At 41.8% G+C, this 25,166-nt stretch overlaps 2 protein-coding genes and 1 long non-coding RNA gene across 52 annotated transcripts in view; 1 reads left to right on the plus strand and 2 right to left on the minus strand.

Moving 5' to 3' along the window:
• Positions 1–178: 178 nt before the first annotated feature.
• Positions 179–7,860, minus strand: LOC126999543 (short-chain dehydrogenase/reductase family 16C member 6-like). The gene is made up of 8 exons (XM_050862275.1): positions 7,693–7,860; positions 6,007–6,225; positions 5,680–5,804; positions 4,904–5,014; positions 4,204–4,365; positions 2,756–2,838; positions 2,148–2,258; positions 179–813 (listed from the first exon to the last, which is right to left on the minus strand). The coding sequence occupies exons 1-8, from the start codon at positions 7,697–7,699 to the stop codon at positions 720–722; spliced, it is 912 nt and encodes a 303-aa protein (XP_050718232.1). The 5' UTR covers positions 7,700–7,860; the 3' UTR covers positions 179–719.
• A 3,098-nt stretch (positions 7,861–10,958) lies between these two features.
• LOC126999544 (uncharacterized) lies at positions 10,959–11,234 on the plus strand. The gene is made up of 2 exons (XR_007753419.1): positions 10,959–11,001; positions 11,127–11,234. It is a non-coding gene; the product is annotated as an uncharacterized LOC126999544 (long non-coding RNA).
• A 373-nt stretch (positions 11,235–11,607) lies between these two features.
• Positions 11,608–25,166, minus strand: part of LOC126999540 (epidermal retinol dehydrogenase 2-like) — a 35,023-nt gene continuing 21,464 nt past the window's right edge. The window contains exons 3-11 of one of the 50 annotated variants that reach the window (XM_050862260.1): positions 21,366–21,490; positions 20,550–20,660; positions 18,968–19,129; positions 18,602–18,684; positions 17,556–17,672; positions 12,314–13,918; positions 12,132–12,176; positions 11,952–11,996; positions 11,608–11,816 (exon numbers count right to left, since the gene is read on the minus strand). In XM_050862260.1, coding sequence (XP_050718217.1) covers positions 13,765–13,918; positions 17,556–17,672; positions 18,602–18,684; positions 18,968–19,129; positions 20,550–20,660; positions 21,366–21,490 — 752 coding nt within the window. In that variant the 3' untranslated portion in view covers positions 11,608–11,816; positions 11,952–11,996; positions 12,132–12,176; positions 12,314–13,764. Of the gene's footprint in view, positions 13,919–14,870; positions 14,988–17,555; positions 17,673–18,601; positions 18,685–18,967; positions 19,130–20,549; positions 20,661–21,365; positions 21,491–25,166 lie in introns of all 50 variants that reach the window. The other 49 variants (XM_050862253.1, XM_050862252.1, XM_050862251.1 and 46 more) reach the window with 49 other exon arrangements.

The following is a 25,166-nucleotide window of genomic DNA, read 5'->3' on the forward strand; positions in this document are numbered from 1 at the left end:
AATAATAATAATAATAATAATAATAATAATAAATTCATTAAGATACATTATCGATATTACTACTGCAACAACATTACTAATATTACTATACATACAGAGTGGTGTGTGTGTGTGTGTGTGTGTGTGTGTGTGTGTGTGTGTAATTACCTGTAGGACTTATTAAGACGGGAAGTACAGGTGTTGTTAGTAAGTTTAATTAGCATTCACTCAGGTAAGAACGGTACAGGTGCAATACATGTCTATCTACGGAAACTACATAGAGATTAGACTATATAGGAGTAGACATTGTGCTCTCTCTCTCTCTCTCTCTCTCTCTCTCTCTCTCTCTCTCTCTCTCTCTCTCTCTCTCTCTCTCTCTCTCTCTCTCTCTCTCTCTCTCTCTCTCTCTCTCTCTCTCTCTCTCTCTCTCTCTCTCTCTCTCTCTCTCTCTCTCTCTCTCTCTCTCTCTCTCTCTCTCTCTCTCTCTCTCTCTCTCTCTCTCTCTCTCTCACACACACACTGAAGATAATTCCAATCTACTTTATCTACACTTTGAATACGCTATCATACTCTCTCTCTCTCTCTCTCTCTCTCTCTCTCTCTCTCTCTCTCTCTCTCTCTCTCTCTCTCTCTCTCTCTCTCTCTCTCTCTCTCTCTCTCTCTCTCTCTCTCTCTCTCTCTCTCTCTCTCTCTCTCTCTCTCTCTCTCTCTCTCTCTCTCTCTCTAATCCAGCCTGGCTCCTAGTTCGTCTTGTGCCTCCCGACGAAGCTGTCCATGGCTCTTGTGGCTCCCAGCAACTCCAGCATCTTATAGAAGGACTTCTCCGGGAGGATGCTGCGAGGAGATGAAAGGAGATAAGAGTGAGGAGGAGGAAGAGGATGAGGACGAAGATTAGGAGGACGGAGAAGGAGGAGGGAGTGAAGTTGAGTCTTTCATCCCTATGCTGTCCAAATTCCTTATGCAAGAGTTAACTATAATATCCACTCTTTCATCCCTCTGCTGTCCAAATCCCTTGTTCAAAAGTTAACCAGCATCTCCACTGTTTCATGCCTGTGCTGTCCAGATTCCTTATGCAAGAGCAAACCAGCATCTCTACTCTTTCATCTCTATGTTGTCCAAATTCCTTATGCAAGAGCTAACCAGCATCTCTACTCTTTCATCCCTATGTTGTCCAAATTCCTTATGCATGATTTAACCAGCATCTCTACTCTTTCATCCCTATGTTGTCCAAATCCCTTATGCAAGAGCTAACCAGCATCTTTATTCTTTCATCCCTTGCGCTGGTAAACTCTGAAGAAACAGCCTTATGACCTTCCTCTATGTTTCCTCCTGCCTCCTCCTCCTCCCCCTCCTCCTACTCGGTGGTCGGAAAAATGGCAGATGTCCTTCAACACTACCAAATGTAAAGTGATGCATATCGGATCCAGAAACAGCAATCACACATACCACATGGGTGGCGAACCACTACATGTTGTGCAAGAGGAAAGAGACCTCGGGGTCACCATCAGCAGTGACTTGAAACAAACAAAACACTGCCAGTCCGCCTGTAAGAAAGCCAATACAATGCTTGGGTTCATATCGAGGAACTTCGAATACACGACGCCGGGAGTTATGTTATCCTTGTATAATTCGCTGGTAAGACCCCACCTGGAATACGCCGTGCAATTCTGGTCTTCAAATTACAGGAAAGACATTGAATTACTTGAGAGAGTACAGCGCCGCGCCACGAAGATGATACCATCACTGAGGACGAAGCCCTATGAAGAGCGACTCGAGCGACTCAGCCTCTTCACGTTGGAAAAGAGACGACTGCGGGGAGACATGATACAAGTCTTTAAGTACCTGAACAAGCTCAGCAACATTGATCACTCCAAGCTCTTCACGCTGCAAACTAACCTCAGAACAAGAAACAACGGAAAAACTATTCAAGCAAAACGATGCAATACTGACATTGGCAGGAGTTATTTCTCGAATAGAGTGCTTCGCCACTGGAACAGCCTCCCTGCACTCCTATGGCAAACGGATTGATTAAATCACTGAACGCAGGCAGCCTAGTAATAAGCCAACAGGCTTTCTGCTGCCTGCTAGTCCATGTTTCCATGTTTCCTCCTCCTCCTCCTCCTCCTCCTCATCATCATCATCATCATCATCATCATTAGCATACTCACGTTTTTAAGATCAGGTGAATCTTGGCTAGGTAAGGAACGTAGAGCACAGTCACGTTCAGCTCAACGGCGTTCACTACTTCTTCGGCCACATGATCAGGCTCCACCGATGGCCTGGTAGTAGTAGTGGTATTAGTATTAGTAGTAGTGGTAGTAGTATTAGTAGTAGTGGTAGTGGTAGTAGTAGTAGTAGTAGTAGTAGTAGTAGTAGTAGTAGTAGTAGTAGTAGTTGTAGTAGTAGTTGAAGTAGGATTAACTTTATATCACGACCATCATTGTAATCTTTTATATATGAGAGGAAGAACTATGGAATTAAAATTGCGATAAATATAGATAGATAGATAGATAGACAGACAGACAGAGTAAAACCTTATTCAGACAGAGATAACAATATAGATAGATAGAAAAGGAGATAGATAGATAGACAGAGTGAGGAAGATACCTTATTCAGAGAGACAACAACATAGCTAAATAGATACAGATAGATAGATAGATAGATACATATATACATACATACATACATAGAAAATTAGATACTAGATAAATAAAGACATAGAGTAAAGATAACCAAGTCGTACTCATAGTCAACAATAACATGACAAGGTTCTTACGTGTTTGCGATGCCGTCAAACATCCCCGTGTTGATAAGCCCGGGACACACGACCGTCGTTTTAATTCCCGACTTGCCCAGCGCCTGAAGGAGAGGAAGAAGAAGGAAACAGAGGTACAAACAGAGCTACAGAAATACAAACTGAAATCAAGAAATACAAAAAAGAAAAATTACAGAAACAGAGAAAGAAATAGGAAAAGAAAGTCTACGGAAATAATTAACATCATTGAACCGCTAACAAAAGAGGAGGATGAAAGGACACACGTTAACTTAGGCAAATAAAACAAAGACAAAAATGGAAATAAAACAAAGGAGAGAGAAAAAAGAAAGAGTAAGAAAGAGAAAGAAAAAACAAACTAAAACAAAAAGATACAGATAGACAGAGAGAGAGAGAGAGAGAGAGAGAGAGAGAGAGAGAGAGAGAGAGAGAGAGAGAGAGACTCCTCATAAATTACATATCAACAAAGGGTCTCATCAATAGTCTTTTCTTGCGTTTTTCTCTTCTCCACAATGCTATCTCGCCTCAAGTGATTGGTTATCGCGCTGATAGAGCCAAACCTGAGTCCTGGCGGTGACCGTGGAGGAGAAGACGCTGATTAGGGAGTCGCTCATGTGCCTCCACTTAAGAATCACAGAACTAAGTAGATAGATGGATAGGTAGATAGTGTGGATAGTGATAGGTAGATGTGCCTCCACTTAAGAATCACAGACCTAAGTAGATAGATGGATAGTGTAGATAGTGTAGATAGTGATAGGTAGATGTGCCTCCACTTAAGTATTACAGAACTAAGTAGATAGATAGAGAGATAGATAGGTAGATAGATAGACAGGTAAATAAATAGATAAATAAAATATATATAAGTGAGAAAATGCATAAAGAAGGAAGGCAAATAAAGAAAGGAGAAAATAAAGAGAAAGAAAATAGGAAGAGAAGAAGAAAGGAAAAAAAGAAAACACAACAAGAAAAGAAAAAGAATGAAAAGGAAGAAAAATTTAAGGAAACAGAAAAAAGAAGATAATTAAACAAACAAAAAGAGAGAATTAGAAAAGAAAGAAAAAGAAAAGGAAACAGCAAAAGAAACCGAAATTAAAAGGAACAAAAACAAGAAAGAAAACAGATAGAAAAAGAAAGAAAATAAACACGAAAAAGAAAACAAAAACAGAAAAAAGAAAGAAAGAAGAAAGAAAATAGATAGAAAAAGAAAGAAAATAAACACGAAAAATAAAATAAAAACAGAAAAAAGAAAGAAAGAAGAAAGAAAATAGAAAAAGAAAGAAAATAAACACGAAAAAGAAAACAAAAAATAGAAAAAAGAAAGAAAAGAGAAAGAATAAACAAAAAGAGATAAAAAGGGGTAGGAGAGCAAGTAAACACACACACACACACACACACACACACACACACACACACACCGAAGCACACTGAAGCACTCCCGTCAACCCACCCACCTTTAACTCAATCCTCAGGGACTCATCGAAGCCCACGGCCGCGTACTTGGAGGAGCAGTAGTCCACCAGGTTGTTAACTGGCGTCTTACCGAGGATGGAGGCCACGGTAACGATATGGCCCTTGTTACGTACCATCATGTCCCCGAGGAAGGCTTTAGTGGTCTGGGGAAGTGGAAAAATGCTTGAGACGTCTCTGGTATAAATAAAGTTAACAAAAGTCAGATAACACCACTAATCTTCAGCTTTAGTGGTCTGGGGGAGTGGAAAAACACTTATGAGACGTCTCTGGTATTAATAAAGTAAACAGAAGTCAGATAACACCACTAATCTTCAGCTTTAGTGGTCTGGGGGAGTGGAAAAACACTTATGAGACGTCTCTGGTATAAATAAGGTAAACAGAAGTCAGATCACACCACTAATCTTCACCATAAACAAAGAAAAACTGTCCCCGAGGAAGGCTTTAGTGGTCTGAGGGAGTGGAAAAACGCTTATGAGACGTCTCTGGTATATATAAAGTGAACAAAAGTCAGATAACACCACTAATCTACAGCATAAACAAAGAAAAACTGAGCAAACAAAAGGACGAGAGAATAGAGAAGATTATAGATATGGGACAGTGGGGGAGGGTCATACAATACCTTAAAATACACACCGAACAAGCTAACAGATAAGGACGCGTCTCCGGTGCTGTCTTACTCACCCAGAAGTGCGCGAGGGTGTTCACTTCGAAGGTCCTGATGATGCTGGAGTCTGGGCAGTGCATGAGAGGTTTGCCCGTGACGATGCCCGCGTTGTTGATTAGGATGTCCACCTGAGAGGACCCGACAGGTGAGTTATTAGGAAAGTGATGAGAAGGTTAGTGATGATAAGTTAATGGGAATGTGAGGAAATACCTAACGAAAGATGAAAAAAAGAAAAGATAATTAGTGAAAGACATGCTAGAATTTTCACACATATAAATAAGATCAGAGTAGATGGTAGAAATACAAAGAGAAATACAGAATGATTGAAAAGGAAATGCAGAAATACAGACTCCAGACTACAGACATACAAATAGATATACAGAAACAAAATACAGAATTACAGAAATACAAAGAGAAATAAAGAAATACAAATAAATGCAAACAGTAATATAGAATGATGGAAAAGGAAATACAGAAATACAGACCCCAGACTACAGAAATACACACATATATACATAGTCGGAATACAGAAATAGAGAAATACACAGAAATAAAGAAATGCAAACAGATATACAGAAACAGAAAAAAAGAGAAAAATACAAACTAGACACTGCATACAGAAACACAAAGAAAACAAACAAATACAGAAAAAGAAATACAGAAATACAAATTACACGAATACAAAAGAAGAAACACATAGGCCTAGAAAAAATATACAGATAAAACAGAAAACAGGCTAACAAGCACATCATCATCATCATCATCACCATCATCAGCACCACCATGAACTGACCTTGCCGACCTCCTGCTTGACCTTGGTGGCGACGGCGTACACGGCGTGGCGGTCGCAAAGGTCAACGGTGTAGGCGCGGCACTGACCCCCAGCGCCCTGCACCAGTCTGGCTGTCTCCCGGTTGTCTGAAGGAGGAGAAGGAGGAGGAGGAGGAGGAGGAAAAGAGGAGTTAGAGATATATCAAACAGAATGAAAATGATCAAAGAATAGGAGAAGAAGGAGGAGGAGGAGGAGGAGGAAGAGGAGGAGGAGGATCTTTCTATCTATCTATTTATCTATTTATCCAGGTAACTATTTCTCTACCTGGCTACCCATCCCCCTTCTTACCTGTTTCCGACACGTCCCAGGTGACCACGAGCGCTCCCCTCGCGGCAAACTTGAGGCACATGAGTCGCCCGATGCCCGACCCGCCGCCCGTCACCAGCACCACGGAGCCCCGCACGTCCTTCCTGCGGTACTTGCTGGGCACAACGAGCATGACCAGCGACTCGAGGCAGTAGTAGAATGTCAGCACCACCCACCATAGTCCCATAGCAACCTTGGACCCTGGGGAAGGTGTTGTGTTAGTCTAGAGATCATGGTTGGAAGATAAATACACATACACGCACATACATGACAACTGATATGAAAATTTGTCCATTACACACAAAACACTTTATAACCTTCTCAACAAAGTCATTAAAAAATTGGTAATTTTATTTCATTTAGTCGCAAAAAAATATGAGAAAACTTGCATTCTAGAATGTATTTTACCGTATTATGCAAGAAATTAAAGAAATGAAAATTATTTTTTTAACCACTTTGTTCTATAACATGTCTAGCTCCTAACCTTAAAGTTGTACGGCAGTCGCGCTAAACTAAAGGAGGAGATCCGTTTTAAGTGTGTATTACTCCTAGTTTTGAGGAAACACAGATTAAAGATTTTTTTCCATTTTCGTGTCATAGCGCGATCAAAAACAGTTATAATCTCCCAGACCTGTTATTGTTTGATTCCTCAGGGTTCATTAATCACATATCAATGCATTTATCTAATGATGGGACTCCTGGCTCCCCCTTTCAAAGGTATTAACCACTCTAAGCCGAGGGTATCGCGACGCGCCAAGTCATTCATTGTTGCCAGGTTTGATCTTCCAAACTCGCCTGCTTGCTTTTCTATTTCTTTTGCCTTAGGTTGGAGTGGTAGTTCTTCTTTGCTTTCCGCGTTTCAACCCTTTTCTATATTGATGTTTGTTCCCAACATGCTTGTAAGTGGATGACACTTGTCATGGCCAAAACTGTGTTCTATCACTGTCACTTGGGTGGCAATTTCACTCTAAAGTGTCCTGCATATTTGACTTCCATGCATTTCAACCATACTTTTGAATGAAACGATTGGTTTGGTGGTCGTGGTGGTGAAGGATCTTGTAGTGGCGAGTCGCTTGACCTTGAACTTGAGTGTTGGCGTGTAGCAGGTACTTGCGTTTCCTCTCCTTGTATGAGCGGCCACTCTGCGGTTCTTCTCCACATGCGGTTTCCGCCTTGACCTGATGTCAGTGAAAGGCTTCATGGCAAAAGTAACTGCTCTAATGCCTTAGTAAGAGCTCATGAAGGAAAATCGCAGTGTAAACAAGGCGGTCTTCCCTGAGGCACAGTACACCTGAGTGGGAAGCAGGAAAACCGTGGTGGACCGGGGAAAAGTTGCCAGATGCACGAAAATACATTAATATGTCATTATTTTGTCATATTCATAGGAAATAATGGGCCGAAACGATTCCTGTCACCCGCACTAGGACCGGCTCGCCACCCCCCCTTTATTAGGCATTTAAATTCAGTCTCGGTGGGACATTTAAATTCGCGGGGGAAAAAAACAACAACTGCCATTTGTTAGCTTATGCATAGACGGACATGCCAGAGTATATAACTTATTTTTGATATTTATCAAATAATTTATAAAAAATGGGGTGTTGGATGCTCCCCTTAAGAGAGGTCCAACTATACTAATCTACACTGTACTCCACACAACTCCATACTCACAGTCCATCTTGCTCAGTCGCTCTGTCTCAGCCGCTTGCCAGCCAGTCTGTCCTGTCGTCCTCGCTGCCGCCTCGCCCGCCGTCTGCCACAAGCTCCACCCCTGCCGGCTGCCGGTGGGCCCAATCTCTGTGATCGCTGATAAGGCCGAGGGTGGTCATTCATGCACTGAGTCACGGGCCACTGTACACAGGCCAGGGTGGAGCGATGTGTGGTAACGTTGCATCAGGAGGAGGAGAAACTAACGCTGATAATATTCTATACTAAGACCGTGGGACTGATTTAGACATTAAGGAAAGGAGGGAGCTACTCGTGGCCTCGGTGCTCAAATCCGTCACACTGAAGTTAAATTAGCAGATTAGTAACTACGATTAACTAACGCTGATAATATTCGAAACTAAGAACGTTGGATTAATATAGACACTAAGGGGACATACTCTACAGCAACGCGTGGCCTCAGCGCTCACATCCGTCACACTGAGATTAAATTAGCAGATTAGTAACTACGATTAACTAACGCTGATAATATTCGAAATTAAGAACGTGGGATTAGTATAGATATTAAAGGAACATACTCTATAGCGACGCGTGGCCTCAGCGCTCAAATCTGTCACACTAAAGTTAAATTAGCAGATTAGTAACTACGATTAACTAACGCTGATAATATTCGAAATTAAGAACGTGAGATTAGTATAGATATTAAAGGCACATGCTCTATAGCAAAGCGTGGCCTCAGCGCTCAAATCCGTCACACTGAGGTTAAATTAGCAGATTAGCAAGTACGATTGTTAACTTAAGTGGATATCATTCCCTTCAAACTAGGAACACCGGATTGACGTAGACATTAAGGGAGGGATACAGTATTGCTGCTAGTGGCCTCAGCGCTCAGATCCGTCACAGTACGGAGGTTATATTAGCTGGTTAGCAAGTACGATTGTTAACTTAAGTGGATATCATTCCCTTCAGACCAGGAACACCGGATTGACGTAGACATTAAGGGAGGGATACAGTATAGCTGCTCGTGGCCTCAGCGCTCAAATCCGCTACACTTCAAAGGTTATATAAGCAGGTTATTGAGGACGGGTTCTTGTGGTGACGAGGAGTGTAAGTTATTTCCTACTGAAGGGGAAGTTTGTTGCATATCACGATGAGTTTTATCTTCCACTTAGGTGTTAAATGCCGAGTCCACTGTGGCCAGATCCGCGTGGGAGTGGACTTTGCACACACACACACACACACACACGGACGGACGGACTTTGCACCTTCCTATCACTAATGTCGCTAAGGAGAGGAGAGTTAACAGTTACAGTAATAGATAGAATATGCCTCCCACGACCATCCTTTGATTTCCTCACTGTCTACTCTATAATAGGCCTACGAGTGTCATTTCATTCTTCTTATTATTGTTATTATTATTTTTTTATTATGAGATAGAATAGTATACATTAAGGGAAAGAATATACCTCTCACGTCCATTCTTTTGATTTCTTCACTAAAAATTGTCTCTGTCCAATTTATTATAGGCCTACGAGTGTCATTTAATTCTTCTTCTTTTTATTGTTGTTATCATTTTTTTATTATGAGATAGAATAGTGGAGTAAGGGATAGAACAGGCCTCCCACGACCATCCTTTGATCTCCTCACTAAAAACTTGTATCTGTCTACTCTATAATAGGCCTATGAGTGTCATTTCATTCTCCTTCTTCTTATTGTAGTTATCTTTTTTTTTATTATGAGAGAGAGAGAGAGAGAGAGAGAGAGAGAGAGAGAGAGAGAGAGAGAGAGAGAGAGAGAGAGAGAGAGAGAGAGAGAGAGAGAGAGAGAGAGAGAGAGAGAGAGAGTTAGTATCAAACCAGCTATTCTACATTCAAAATAATAAATAAAAATAAACAGAAAAAATGCAAATCGACCAGAGAGAGAAGGAAAATAACTTAGATAAAATAAATAAATGACATTGGAATCAAAACATTTATTTTCAAAGGGGTGGGGGGGGGGCTTGGGGGGGAGGGGCGCGCACACACACACACACACACACACACACACACACACACACACACACACACACACACACACACAGGACTATTTACACGGAACCTTAAGTATTTAGTGACAATGTTTAAGGCTATTATAAAAAGATGTTGTAATAGTTGTAATACTAGTAATAAATGATCCCTTTTTTAGCGTAGAACTACTGACAAGAATCATACTAACATAGACAAGACAATGCCCTTTCGAATACAGTTAAAAAATCGTACGTATTTGTAAAGGGGAAGAATTGGGTGGCTGCCGTATAAGAAAGATTGAGTAGTAGCAGTAGTAGTAGTAGTAGTAGTAGTAGTAGTAGTAGTAGTAGTAATAGTAGTAGTAGTAGTAGTAATAGTAATAGTAGTAGTAGTAGTAGTAGTAGTAGTAGTAGAGGTGGTGGTAGTAGTAGTAGTAGTGGTAGTAGTAGTAGGAGAAGGAGGAGGAGGAGGAAAGGAGGAAAAGGAAAAAAAGACATAGTAGTTGTTGTAGTAGTAGTAGTAGTAGTAGTAGTAGTAGTAGTAGTAGTAGTAGTAGTAGTAGTAGTAGTAGTAGTAGTAGTAGTAGTAGTAGTAGTATTGACTCATCGATACTTGTTATGCTTGAATAATCATAAAACAATATCTTCAAAAAAACATTCCATAAAAGTTGAATAAATACTCCCAATACAAAGGTCTATAGAATTACAGATATCTGGCAACATTCATAATACAAAGTTGTCAATAATACAAAAATACTCATGCATTGATATCTCACAAACTACTAACTGGCACTAACTACACATTGTCTAGATACCATGCAGTCTTATCACCCTGGCTATTATGCAGAGAAAGTTTGTCATCGTAAAAATAACACAAGTCTACAAGCTCATCTACATGGGAATAAGAATATATGTAAATGCACATAAGCCGCTGGTGAAGGATCTACGTACTCAATAAAACTAAGAGCTACCAGCAAACAAAGGTACGAGGCAAACAAAAGAGTAGGTACAGGTGGTGGTGGTAACAGTGTTCAACGTCAAGTGTGGGCAGCAAGATGGGTGTTGAATGGTCTGTCCTGTCCCTGCTGTCACCCGAACAGACTTTTAGGAGAACTGAGTGTGTAAGAATCTAGCAAGAGGAGACACACTTAATAGGCGTGTTTCTAGTGTGGGGAAGCAAGCAAGGTGTAGTGTCTGTCTGCCTGCCCCCACCCTCACCTTTTAGAGACACTGGAGAACTTGTATAAGAAGAATCTAGAGAGAGGAGTAATAGGCGTGTTTCTAGTGTGGGAAAGCAAGCTGGGTGTAGAGTGATCTGTCCCATCCCTGGCGTCACCCGAACAGACTTTTAGGAGAACTGAGTGTGTAAGAATCTAGCAAGAGGAGACACACTTAATAGGCGTGTTTCTAGTGTGGGAAAGCAAGCTGGGTGTAGAGTGATCTGTCCCGTCCCTGGCATCACCTGATCAGACTTTTAGGAGAACTGAGTGTATAAGAATCAAGCAAGAGGAGACACACTTAATAGGCGTGTTTCTAGTGTGGGGCAGCAAGATGGGTGTTGAATGGTCTGCCCTGTCCCTGGCATCACCCGAACAGAATTTTAGGAGAACTGAGTGTGTAAGAATCTACCAAGAGGAGACACACTTAATAGGCGTGCAGTGAGGGAACTAACTTCAACTAAGGATGTTAACATTTACAAGAAGTCATATAACATTACATATGACACCATTAAATGTAAAAGTACTTAAAATTACAACCCTACCGGCTTCATAGATCAAGTACAAGAGTGTCGTGACGAAATAATCGGGTTCACAGATTATACAAGAGACCATTATATGCTTACTTACTGATAAGAAGCATAACGAGATGCTCATTATAAAACAAGTACAAGAGTGTAATGAGGGAGCTAATGATGGTAACAAATCAAAGTAGATATGTAGATTAGATAAAAGACCTCAGTACCGAACATTCAGTTATTTAAAAGTACAGTAGACGTATTTCGTTATAAGTATGTACAATGACAAGAGTACAAAAAATAAGTCAATAGTCATACAGTTTATAATGAAGCCTTGGTATGAAGTCAATAAGTATTTAGAAGTGTATAATGTTAACAGTTCAAAGGATTCTTGTAGATTAGATTTAAGACCACTGTATGTTTAATTGAAAGTACCTTGCAGATTAGATTTAAGACCACTGTATGTTTAATTAAAAGTACCTTGTAGATTAGATTTAAGACCACTGTATGTTTAATTAAAAGTACCTTGTAGATTAGATTTAAGACCACTCTATGTTTAATTAAAAGTACCTTGTAGATTAGATTTAAGACCGCTGTATGTTTAATTAAAAGTACCTTGTAGATTAGATTTAAGACCACTCTATGTTTAATTAAAAGTACCTTGTAGATTAGATTTAAGACCACTGTATGTTTAATTAAAAGTACCTTGTAGATTAGATTTAAGACCACTGTATGTTTAATTAAAAGTACCTTGTAGATTAGATTTAAGACCACTGAATGCTTAATTAAAAGTACCTTGAAAGATTAGATTTAAGACCACTCTATGTTTAATTAAAAGTACCTTGAAAGATTAGATTTAAGACCACTCTATGTTTAATTAAAAGTACCTTGTAGATTAGATTTAAGACCACTGTATGTTTAATTAGAAGTACAAGTCGATGAGTCTCCCAAAGAGGTGAATGAGAGCAGCAACTCGCAAGGAGGAAGGGAAGGACACGAGTGCTGGTCTACAAGCTACAAAAGGACCTCTCCCCTCTACCTCCCAACTAAGCAGCATCCAGGAGGCAGGCAGTCCACATTTGTATGAGGTTAATATGAAGTACAGGAGGTGGATGGCATACTGACTAAGCCTTCCTGATGACAAGCTGCATATGGTAGTGAAATACAGCTCAGCAAAAAGGGTTGTGAGGGCAGGCAAGGCAGAACGAGTATAATACGAGGGTGATACAGAGTGGAGGCGTGATGATGTATGGAGTCTATGGACCGTGCTTCCCTTATGATAAATTCAATACGACAATGAAATACAGCTCGGTAAAGAGGGTTGTGAGGGCAGGCTAGGCAGAACGAGGATAATACAGAGAGGAGGAGATATTGGGTTACAGGGGGGGTTTAAAGAGAATTGATAAAGTGAATGTCGATGAAAATAAGAGATTGACGCGTGTTTGCCTGTATGGCGAGACGGGAAATTACAACCCGGCCCGTCCTGTAGGGGTTAATAACATTGGTCTTGGTTTTGTTGGGCATGGGAACAGTTTCATATGGCAAGTTATCCATTAGTGGTGCGGCGTGGCTCGTGAGGGTTAATACATGGCAGGGCAGGAGGGAGGGACGGAAGAGCTTGCATTTGTACCCCTTGAGTATTATATTTATTATTATTCCTGAAGCACTTAAAAGAAGGTATCCTGGACTCTTCTCTCTTCGTACCACCATGACACACACACACACACACACACACACACACACATTCACACACTCAGAAAAACACACAGCAACGTAACCATTCTTCAATTACGACGATGATGAAGAGAGATAGTGACACATGCATTCACATTCTCAAAGGTCAAAAACTACACCCAAGAAATTGGCGAAAAATCCCTCATACAAACACACACACACATTCACACACTCAGAGAGACACACAGCAACGTAACCATCCTTCAAATACGACGAAAATGAAGAGAAATACATACTAGCTACACATGCATTCACATTCTCAAAAGGGTCAAAATTACACCCCAGAAACCCCTTACACAAACACACACACATTCACACACGTTGAAACACACACAGCAACGTAACCATCCTTCAAATACGACGAAAATGAAGAGAAATACATACTAGCTACACATGCATTCACATTCTCAAAAGGGTCAAAATTACACCCCAGAAATCCCTTACACAAACACACACACATTCACACACGTAGAAACACACACACTGATGCAACCTTCCTTCAATTACGACGATAGAGTTATACACATTCTCAAAGGTTCGAAACTACACCCGACAAGTCCCTTACAGCTACAGCTACACACGAACAGTCTCTCACACACACCTCTCAGGCCATACTCTTCTTGTTGAGGAGCTTGTCTTGCGTCCCGTTCTTCAAGATCTTCTCGTCTTGCTTCGTGGCCCGTCCCTGGAAGTCCGACATGGTGAGGTGACCCCCACACGCCTTGTACAGCTTGTAGGCCCCCTCGTAAGGCAGGATGCTGAGGGAACGGGGGAGGAAGAGTTAGGAATTTGGGGTTGAGGAGGTTGAGGGAGATGCTGGTGTTTGTCTGTATAAGGAAACAGTAGAAGGGTTAGGTGGGGTTCATGGGAATAAGGGAGATGCTGAACCTAACCTAACCTAACCTGACTGGAGGATGCTGCTGAAACGAGGGAAGAAAGGTTAAGGGAGATTCTAGTGTTGGTGTTTTTGTGTGTGTGTGTGTGTGGAGTTTTATGTGAAGTTAAATTGGCAGGATTTTTTATTGTTTGATTGTGTGTTTATTTGTGTGTTTGTGCTTGCGTGTGTGTGTGTATGTGTGTATGTGTGTGTGTGTGTGTGTGTGTGTGTGGTTGAATGTAATAAATGATTTGTTTTTGTTGTTTTTTTGTTTTTTTGCTGGTTTGTACTTTCTGATATTACTAAACTGTGGATGAATTTTACTTCTAACTCTAATAAAATACATGCAGGTAATAAAGCCAACATTAGTTTATATTGTGACATAAATTAAGCTTATATGTATTATGGGTTTGCATTATAGAATAGTTAATATACGTGCAAAATTATAAATAAAATGTCATAAGTTCAATGTTAAAAGTTTAAGGCAAATATTAATCTTAAGTTGATTCAATCACTACAAAGAAAACAAGAAGAAAACAATGAAATAAAAACAAGACAAATGGAATTCACTAACAGACTGAACACTTTTACCAACACGAAATCTTAACGCAAACAACAACAAGAAAGAAAACAACAATAAATAAAGAAAACAACAACACCCAACCAATCACATCCAGAGATCAAGGTGAGACAATCAAACGAGACAGGTAAACAAGCTGAAACAAATAAACAGGTAAACAAACAGATAAGTAGGTAAACAGGCAGTTAGTGAGTGTGCATACAGGTAACAAACACAGGTACACACATTACACCTTTCCACCAATTAGTGTTACCTGTGAAGGCGGCATTGAGGGCTTTACTTAACCTTCTTTCGCCCCACAAACTCATCCATGGAGGTTGTGATTCCCAGCTTATTCCCAAAGTACAAGAGAAGCCACTGGGGGGCGAAGCTGCAAAGACATGGTAACAGGACCTGAACCCCAAGAACATGCTGTCTCTCTCGCCCTCTATACAGCTAAGTGGGTATAAGTTCTGATTAGGTTAAGTTCCTATCACCACTTAAAATAGTCTTGAAGCTTTAAAGATAGATTAGTACCATGACCCCAACCCCACGTGCATGCTCTCTCTCTTCCCGTCTCTGTAGTTAACTGACCATTAGTCTAAGTTACGATTAGATTAAGTTCCCTGAACCCCAGCCCCACGTGCATGATCTCCCCTCTCCCTCTTTTTGTGGCACCCACCGCCTTGAGCCTGGCCTTACACCTGGGATGGAGCGAGTACTAGAGTTGTGTATTCTAATACGAATACAAATACTTCAAACTGCAACGAATACGAATACGGATACACTGAAATGGTTTTAATTCGAATACATATATGAATATTTCTTGAAAGTATTCATGAATACATTCATGAATACTTTTCATGGAAAAATACCTTCTTGACGTAACTGGGTATGGCACTGCTTTAAAGTTATGCAACAGTAACATCAGCTCATGAACCTGTACTATACACGACCAATACACGTCCGCCCAAGACTTGTACGGAACAAAGGCTGGTATTTCTGATTAATTATAAATTTTGAAGTATTCATCAGATTATTCGCAGAATATGAATACTTTTCCCTTGTATTCGAAGGCGAATGAGAATACTTTGATTTCTACCAGTAATTATTTGAGTACGGACACACCCAAATACAGTATTCGAATGTCATCGAATAGGAATACTCCATCCCTGTCTTACTCATGCTTTCCCTTCCCTTCTCTCCCTCTTTGTGTGGCTAAGTGGTTAGTGTAAGTTCTGATTGGCTTAAGTTCCCATCACCATTACAGGCTGTAGGGATAGATAATACTACCCTGAACCTCTCAATACACATGCATTCTCTCCCTCCCTACAGAAACACCGCTGGTCTCGTACCCTGAACCTTACATGCACGCCTTGTCTCCCCGCCTCTGTAGCATCAAGTATTGAGTATTAAAGGAAAAGTATAATGGGAGGAGGAGACTAGACACTAATCTCTCTCTCATGCACACCTTGTCTCCCCGCCTCTGTAGCATCAAGTATTGAGTATTACAGGAAAAGTATAATGGGAGGAGGAGACTAAACACTTCTCTCCTATGATTATGCCCTTGAGACGAGTTACTACCTGGAGAGATTAGAGTATTTGAGATAAGAGATAAGGTAAATTGAGATAACAGGAGATAGCGGAGATGAAGTAGATGGAATAGTATAAGTGGAGGTGTCTCGGGTATGACATGAGGGTGACAGAGAACATGAGACTTTAATAGGATAATGATGATAGAGTGAATGAAAAGAAGGAAGAGTGAAAGGAAGGTTAGTTAGGGGTTTATGCAGGTTATGAAAGGAGTTGGTTAAGGGGAAAAGGAAGGAGGGAGGGGAATAGAGAAAGAGAGGAAGGAAGAGGAAGGAGAGAGGAGAGAGGAGAGGGAAGGAAGGGTTTGAAATGTAGGCAAAGATAGAGGATTGAAGGACTAGGGAAGGAAGGTAGGAGGGAGACCAGAGAAGAAGAGGAACAAGAGGAAGGAGAAAGAGAGGAGAGAGAAGGAGAGGGAAGGAAGGGTTTGAAATGTAGGCAAAGATAGAGGATTGAAGGACTAGGGAAGGAAGATAGGAGGGATATAAGAGAAAGAGAGGAATGGGAGAAAGGAAGAGGAAAGAGGAAGGAGAAAGAGAGGAGAGGGAAAGAAAGGAAACCAAGGGTTGGAAAATAAAGTGAAAATAGAGGAAGGAGAGAACAGGGAAGGAAGAAAGAAGGAACATAAGAGAAGAGAGGAAGAGGAAAGATAAATAAAGAAGAGAGAACGAAAGGAGAAAAGAGGATGTAAGGTAAGGGAAGGGAAGGTAAAGTAAGGGAAGGGAAGGGAAGGGAAGGTAAGGTAGGGTAAGGTAAGGGAAGGTAAGGTAAGGGAAGGTAAGGTAAGGGAAGGTAAGGGAAGGTAAGGGAAGGGAAAGTAAGTTAAGGTAAGGGAATGGAAGGTAAGGGAAGGGAAGGGAAGATAAGGGAAAGTAAGGGAAGGTAAGGTAAGGTAAGGTACAGTAAGGTAAGGTAAGGTAAGGTAAGGTAAGGTAAGGTAAGGTAACGTAAGGTAAGGGAAGGGAAGGGAAGATAAGGGAAAGTAAGGTAAGGTAAGGTAAGGTAAGGTAAGGTAAGGTAAGGTAAGGTAAGGTAAGGTAAGGTAAGGTAAGGGAAGGGAAGGGAAGATAAGGGAAAGTAAGGTAAGGTAAGGTAAGGTAAGGTAAGGTCAGGTAAGGTACAGTAAGGTAAGGCAAGGTAAGGTCAGGTAAGGGAAGGAAAGGGAAGGTAAGGTACAGTAAGGGAAGGTAAGGTAAGGTACAGTAAGGTAAGGCAAGGTAAGGTAGGGTAAGGTAAGGTAGGGTAAGGTAACGTAAGGTAAGGGAAGGGAAGGGAAGATAAGGGAAAGTAAGGGAAGGGAAGGTAAGGTACAGTAAGGTAAGGTAAGGTCAGGTAAGGTAAGGTAAGGTAAGGCCCCAACACGTACAATTTCAGCAGCACCAGGTAGCGGCAGAAGCCTGGGATGACGAGGTCGTGGTAGTTGAGCAGCATCGCGTCCATGATCTGATCGGCCACGTACTCCGGCTTCAGGATGGGGATGAGTCTGCCAAGGGAAGGAGTGATGAGAGATGTAGGACAGATAACAAAGGCCTAAGGATAACCTCTCTTTCGGCCACCTCTTTTGATTCTTTTTTAGGAGCAGCGAGTAGCGGGCTTTTTTTTATTATTGTTTCATTTTTTTGTGCCCTTGAGCTGCCTCCTTTGTTGTGAAAAAAAAAAAAAAAAAAAAAAAGGGATGGCAAAGACTATTCCTCTATTTCAAGCTTGATTTCCGACTCCTCTTTTCTCCTTTCGTTCTCTCTTCTTTCTTTCTCTTTTCTCTTCCTCTCTTCTCTTATCTCCCTCCTACCTTCCTTTCCTAGTCCTTCAATCCTCTATCTTCGACTTGATTTCAAACTCCAGGATAGCAAAGGATAACAAGGATAACATAGCCTTCAATACGTATGAGCCTAAGGGGGGATAGCCTAAGGTGCCTTTCAGGATAGCAAAGGATAACAAGGATAACATAGGCTTCAATACGTATGAGCCTATGGGGGGATAGCTTAAGGTGCCTCTCAGGATAGCAAAGGATAACAAGGATAACATAGGATTCAGTACGTATGAGCCTAAGGGGGGATAGCTCAAGGTGCCTCTCAGGATAACAAAGGATAACAAGGATAACATAGGATTCAGTACGTATGAGCCTAAGGGGGTTAGGTTAAGGTGCCTCTCAGGATAACAAAGGATAACAAGGATAACATAGGATTCAGTACGTATGAGCCTAAGGGGGGATAGCCTAAGGTGCCTCTCAGGATAGCAAAGAATAACATAGGCTTCAATATGTATGAGCCTAAGGGGGGATAGCTTAAAGTGCCTCTCAGGATAACAAAGGATAACAAGGATAACATAGGATTCAGTACGTATGAGCCTAAGGGGGATAGGTTAAGGTGCCTCTCCATCCTTCCTGGCCCCATGCACGAGACAACCACTTACTTGGACTGCACGCCGTCAAACATCCCCGTGCTGATGTAGTAAGGGCAGATGCAGGTAGTCTTGACACCTGTGTAGCCGCCCACCTGTGACGAGAGGAGGGAGCGATAGATGTTGTAGTAGTAGTAGTAGTAGTAGTAGTAATAGTAGTAGCAGTAGTATCATTATTGCTATCATCATCTTACACACACACATAACCTCTCCCCCCACACACACACATACACAGAGAAAAGCCTTTGTTGTTTATGGAAAAGTAAAATAAGAAGACGAACAAGAAAAACAAGAACAAGAACAAGAACACACACGTACACACAAACACACTCCCCTCCTCCCCCTTCCAACTTCCCCCCAACCCCAACCTAACCTCACCTTCAGCTCAATTCGCAGAGACTCGTCGAAGCCCACCGCGGCGAACTTGGAGGCACAGTAGTCGGCTAGCTTGTTGACCCCCGCGAGGCCGGCGATGGAGGCGATGGTGACGACGTGGCCCTTGTTGCTGGCGATCATGTCCCCGAGGAAGGTCTTAGTGGTCTGCGGAGAGGGCGAAGAAGGTGAAGAAGTGAAGTTGATGTTGAGTCCTCGAGAGCCCGTTCGGTGTTTGTGGAGAAGGAAAAGAAGATGAAGGCAGTGACTGAGTGGATAGCGTGAGGGTGCCGCATCCAGGACAGTTGGGATTTTTCAGTCACCGGCGAGTGGTTTAAAAAGTAGTAGTAGTAGTAGTAGTATTAGTAGCAGTAGGTCACCATGATCACCCTCAATCCTTTCCTTCCTTCCCTCCTTCCTTTCCCTTCCTCATTCTTTCTTTCCTCCAATTCTTCTTTTCTTTCCTCCTTCTTTCCTTTTCTTTACCTCCTTCCCTACTTCCCATGGCTACCCTCAGTCCCTCCCTCCCTCTCTCTCTCCCTCCCTCCCTCCCTTGCGTAATAACAGGCTGCTCCTCCGTGTACCTCCCTTCTTCCCTTCCTCCTCACATTACTCATCCATGCACCTCTCTCTCTCTCTCTCTCTACTTCCTCATTTCCCTTCGTTTACTCTTTCCTTTTCTCTTCTTTTCTTGTTCTTTTTTATTTATTTCTCACTCTTAATATCTTTACTTTCTTTGTTATTCTTTTCTGTATTCATATTTTTCTCTCGTATCTTTTTTTTTAGCTTGCTCTCTCTCTCTCTTCCTCTGTTTATTCTTTCTCTCTTGCCTTTCTTTCCTCTTTGTTCTTCCTTATGCCTCTCTCTCTCTTCCTCTGTTTATTCTTTCTCTCTTGCCTTTCTTTCCTCTTGTTCTTCCTTATGCCTCTCTCTCTCTCTCTCTCTCTCTCTCCCTGTTTACTCTACCTTATCTTTCCTTCTCTCCTTGCCTTCCTTTTCCTTCCCTTCCCTTCCTTCCTCCCATTACTCTTCTTATCTTTCCTTTCTTTCTCCTCTTCCCTTCCCTTCCCTATGCTCCTCTCCCTCCATTTATCCCCTCTACTTCCCCTACCTATCTTTCATGCTCCTCTTCCCTTCCCTTCTTTTCTCCTTTCCTCCTTCCATCTATTCCCCCAACCTTCCCTTCTTTTCCTTTCCTTCCTTCCCTCTTCACATACATTCCCTCTCCTTCCTTATGTCCCTCTCCCTTCACTTGTTCCTCTCCCTACCTTCCCTTCTTCCTTCCCTTCCCTTCCTCTCCCTACCTTCCCTCCTTCCTTCCCTTCCTTCCCTCTTCAAATCCTTCCCTCTTCTTCCTTATGTCCCTCTCCCTACCTTCCCTTCCCTTTCCTTCCCTTCCCTTTCCTTCCTTCCCTTCCCTTTCCTTCCCTTCCCTCTTCAAATCCTTCCCTCTCCTTCTTTATGTCCCTCTCCCTACCTTCCCTTTCCTTCCTTCCCTTCCCTTCCCTCTTCAAATCCTTCCCTCTCCTTCCTTATGTCCCTATCCCTACCTTCCCTTCTTCCTTCCCTTCCCCCGTCACGTCCTTACCCAGAAGTGGCTCATAATGTTGACGTCGAAGGTCTTCTGGATGAGCTCGTCGGGCGCCTCCATGAAGTCCTTGCCCGTGACGATGCCGGCGTTGTTGATGAGGATGTCCACCTGGCGGGGAGAGGCACAGGTGAGGCGTGGGAGAAAAAGGTTAATGTAGAGAGAGAATAGGTGATGTAGAAAGGGATAAAAGGATGATGAGTGTGTGTTAATCTTTCTTTTTGTTTAATTATATATGTATCTATCTTTATCTATCTATTTGAGGCATGGGAAAAGATAGAAAAGATAGAAAGGATAGAGGAATGGTAGAAATTGAAAGGGAAAAATGGATGTATGTTGTAATGGATAGGGAGGAGGAAGAAAGGGGAGGGAAAAGGGAAGGAAAGGAAAGGGAAAAATGAAGGAGTAAAACGATAAGGAAGAGAATATGGAGGAGGGAGAAAGGATTGTGTGTTGAAATGGATAGGGAAAAGGAAGGAAAGGGAGGGGGAAAGGGAAGGAAAGGGAGGGAAAAAGGAAAGGAAAAAGATAAAGAAAATAGAAAATGTAAGGTAAGGGAAGGTAAGGGAAGGGAGGGTAAGTAAAGGAAGGTAAGGTAAGGTAAGGTAAGGTAAGGTAAGGTAAGGAAGGTAGGGTAAGGTAAGGTAAGGTAAGGTAAGGTAACCGGAAGGCCAGGTAAGGTAAGGGAAGGGAAGGGAAGGCAAGGCAAGGCAAGGCAAGGCATGTTTCAAAAGAACTACAGAAAAGAAAATATGAAAGAAAAAAGAATAAAAACAAAAACTATCTATCCATCTATCCCCCTCTCTCTCTACTGACCTTTCCGACCTCCTGCTTGACCTTGGCGCCGGCAGCGTAGACGGCGTGTCGGTCACAAAGGTCGACGGTGTAGGTGTGACACTGCCCGCCCGCCGCCTGAACCTGCCGCGCCGTCTCCTCATTACCTGTGCGGGGGGAAAGGTGGCAGGTGATTGAGGAAGTGAACACAGGTGGGAAGGTAAGGTAAGGGAAGGTAAGGGAAGGTAACGGTAAGGGAAGGGAAGGGAAGGTAATGTAAGGTAGTGTAAGGTAAGGTAGGGTAAGAGAAGGGAAGGGAAGGTAAGGGAAGGGAAAATAAGGTAAGATAAGGTAAGGTAAGGTAGGGTAAGGGAAGGGAAGGGAAAATAAGGTAAGATAAGGTAAGGTAAGGTAGGGTAAGGGAAGGGAAGGGAAAATAAGGTAAGATAAGGTAAGGTAAGGTAGGGTAAGAGAAGGGAAGGGAAGGGAAGGGAAGGGAAAATAAGGTAAGATAAGGTAAGGTAAGATAGGGTAAAGGAAGGGAAGGGAAGGTAAGATATGGTAAGGTAAGGTAAGGTAAGGTAAGGTAAGGTAAGGAATCTTTTGTTTTCTCCTTCTTTTTCTTTTTTTTCTCTATTCCTCCTTCTTCTATCTCCCTCTATTTCTTGATTTTTTTCTTTCTTTCTTTTTCTTGTTTTTCTTCCTCTTTTTCTTCTTCCTCTTGTTCTTTTTCTTTCTCTTCTTCTACTTCTTCCAACTCCTCCTTCTCCTCTTCTAAATCCCCTTTCCACTCTTTCTTCTCCTTTTCTTCTTCTTCCTCCTCCTCTTCTTCCAACGCCTCTTTCTCCATCATCTTCTTCCTTTCTTCCTTTCTTTTCTTTCTTCTTCTTCTTCTGTGTTACGTTGGTAAGTCATTTCTCTTCTCCAGTCAGTCACGTCTCCTCTTTGTTCAGTATTTCCTGTTATTACTTTCCTCCCTCTTGCAGAATTTCCTCCTCCTCCTCCTCCTCCTCTTGCTCCTCCTCCTCCTCTTCCTCTTGCTCTTCCTCCTCTTCCTCCTCCTTCAGTTCATGTTCGTACTTATTTCCGGTAGTCAGTGCTCACCTCCTCCTCCTCCTCCTCTTCTTCTTCTTCCTCCTCCTCCTCCTTTCTCTTCCTCGTACTGTTTCATTTCACTTGTACAAGGTCTTCCTCCTCCTCCTCCTCCTCCTTCACTTCGTCTTCTGATTAAATGCACACACACACACACACACCGCGATGACAAAAGAAAAGACACAGAGAGAGAAAGAAAACAGAAAAGAAAATAAGAAATACAGAGAGAGCAAAACTAGGTCAGAGACGATGAATGAAAGAAGAAGAAAAAAAATGAGGAAAAAAAACTTGAAAGGAGGGAAGAAAAAAAAACAGGATGGAAAAGAAACTGAAATGGATACACAAAAACACACACCTTCCACTTCGGGTACAACAAGGGAAGGTTTTTGCTGCGTCTTGCGTCATGGAGTGAAAGGAAGGGAGCTCTAATAAAGGCGAAAATGACACCCACTTATTTTGGGGGTTTTGGGGGCGGACGAAACAATTAAGAGAAGAGGAGGAGGAAGAGGAGAAGGAGAAGGAGGAGGAGAAGGAGGAGGAGGAGGAGGAGAAGGAGAAGGAGGAGGAGAAGGAGGAGGAGGATGATTCGGTATTACCAGTGTTAAAATTTATATTGTTATTTCTACTACTACTACTACTACTACTACTACTACTATCATATTCTCTCTCTCTCTCTCTCTTCGAGCATTGAACTCTCTCTCTCTCGCTCTCTCAATTAGTATTAATCAGCTTATGACACACACACACACACACACACACACACACACACACACACACACACACACACACACACTTTAATTGCACTAGAAACTGACAAACGGACAGAAACCACTCTCTCTCTCTCTCATAAAAAGAGAAACACAAATAAAAGTAAGCACAGAGAGAGAGAGAGAGAGAGAGAGAGAGAGAGAGAGAGAGAGAGAGAGAGAGAGAGAGAGAGAGAGAGAGAGAGAGAGAGAGAGAGAGAGACTAGGGCGGCTACTGATTAAGCGTTTGATAAGATTAAAATATCTTCTAAAGTCGTTTTAAGAAGTGATGTTGTTGTTGTTGTTGTTGTTAATGTAGAGTGATTGTGTGATGACCCTTGACGTAACCTCTCTCTCTCTCTCTCTCTCTCTCTCTCAATTCACCTTTATTTTATTTTCATTCTTTTCATCAACTCTTTTTTTGGCACATTTTACCATTTACAAATCTACAATCCTTTTATTTATTATTTCAAAATTTGAGATATTCTTTTATTTTACTTTCTTCTAATTCTTCTTTTGTTTACTTTATACTTTCTTTCAATAATATTTTCCTATCTCTAAATAATTCAATATCTCTTATCTTTGACTGGTATACCTTCATCTCTAATTATACTTCCTCATTTTTTGTTAATTTTCCCTTTTCTTTAACTAATTTTAACTTATCTTTTATGAACTCTCCTTCATCTTTATCGTATTCCCTCATTTCATCACTTCTTTTTTGCACTTTTTTCAAGGTACAAGTTAATCTAAGTGTCAAGCGCTCTACACTTCGCCAGCTCTTTGTTCTTGGTCTCGGTCTTGGCTAACGGTACCCGCAATAAGTCTTCCTAACCGCTCTTCCCTTCAGTACCTTCCCTCGCTCCGTCGCCTGTCATAACTATTTTCCACGCTCAGGTTCAGACAATTTCCCCTAACGTTACTTTTAAATACTCTCTACTTTTTAACGGCGACATCCACTGTTTCTCCTTCACTATATATCTTCGTAGTAACTCTTCATTGTATTTAGTTCATCGTATTCATCGCCACGCTTTCGGTATACGCTTTTCGCTGTCTGTCTGTCTCCGTATTCTCGGGTTTTCATGAGTGTCTTTCAGGTTCAAGATACATAAGCCTCGTCAAACTATCACTAGGCTCATATAACTACCCATGGACATACTAGCACAGCCTCTACGAAAGCCTTATCAAATGTGTGTTCTTAAGGTTCACGGTACAGAAGCCGTCAAACTATCACCAGGCTCACAAAACTACCCATGGACATACTAACACAGCCTCTACGAAAGCCTTATCAAATGTGTGTTCTTCAGGTTCATGGTGAGAAGCCTTGTCAAACTATCACCAGGCTCACAAAACTACCCATGGACATACTAACACAGCCTCTACGAAAGCCTTATCAAATGTGTGTTCTTAAGGTTCACGGTACAGAAGTCTTGTCAAACTATCACCAGGCTCATATAACTTCCCATGGACATACTGACACAGCCTCTACGAAAGCCTTATCAAATGTGTGTTCTTAAGGTTCACGGTACAGAAGCCTTGTCAAACTATCACCAGGCTCACAAAACTACCCTTGGACATACTAACACAATCTCTACGAAAGCCTTATCAAATGTGTGTTCTTAAGGTTCACGGTACAGAAGTCTTGTCAAACCATCACCAGGCTCACAAAACTACCCTTGGACATACTAACACAATCTCTACGAAAGCCTTATCAAATGTGTGTTCTTAAGGTTCATGGTGCAAAAGCCTTGTCAAACCATCCCTAGGCTCATATAACTTCCCTTGGACATACTAACACAATCTCTACGAAAGCCTTATCAAATGTGTGTTCTTAAGGTTCATGGTACAGAAGTCTTGTTAAACTATCACCAGGCCCATGGACATACTAATACAGCCTCTACGAAAGCCTTATTAAATGTGTGTTCTTAAGGTTCACGGTACAAAAGCCTTGTCAAACTATCACCAGGCTCATAAAACTACCCTTGGACATACTTACACAGCCTCTACG

Source organism: Eriocheir sinensis, chromosome 16, assembly GCF_024679095.1.
Source record: "Eriocheir sinensis breed Jianghai 21 chromosome 16, ASM2467909v1, whole genome shotgun sequence".
NCBI classification, from domain to species: domain Eukaryota; kingdom Metazoa; phylum Arthropoda; class Malacostraca; order Decapoda; family Varunidae; genus Eriocheir; species Eriocheir sinensis.

What these genes read in the sequence shown, in the direction of transcription:
- LOC126999543 (XM_050862275.1), bottom strand. An exon ending in TCAAGCAGGAGGTCGGCAAG is followed by an intron (nt 5,015 to 5,679) that starts GTCAGTTCATGG and finishes GGGTCCTCTCAG; the next exon opens with GTGGACATCCTAATCAACAA. An exon ending in ACACCCTCGCGCACTTCTGG is followed by an intron (nt 4,366 to 4,903) that starts GTGAGTAAGACA and finishes CCACTTCCCCAG; the next exon opens with ACCACTAAAGCCTTCCTCGG.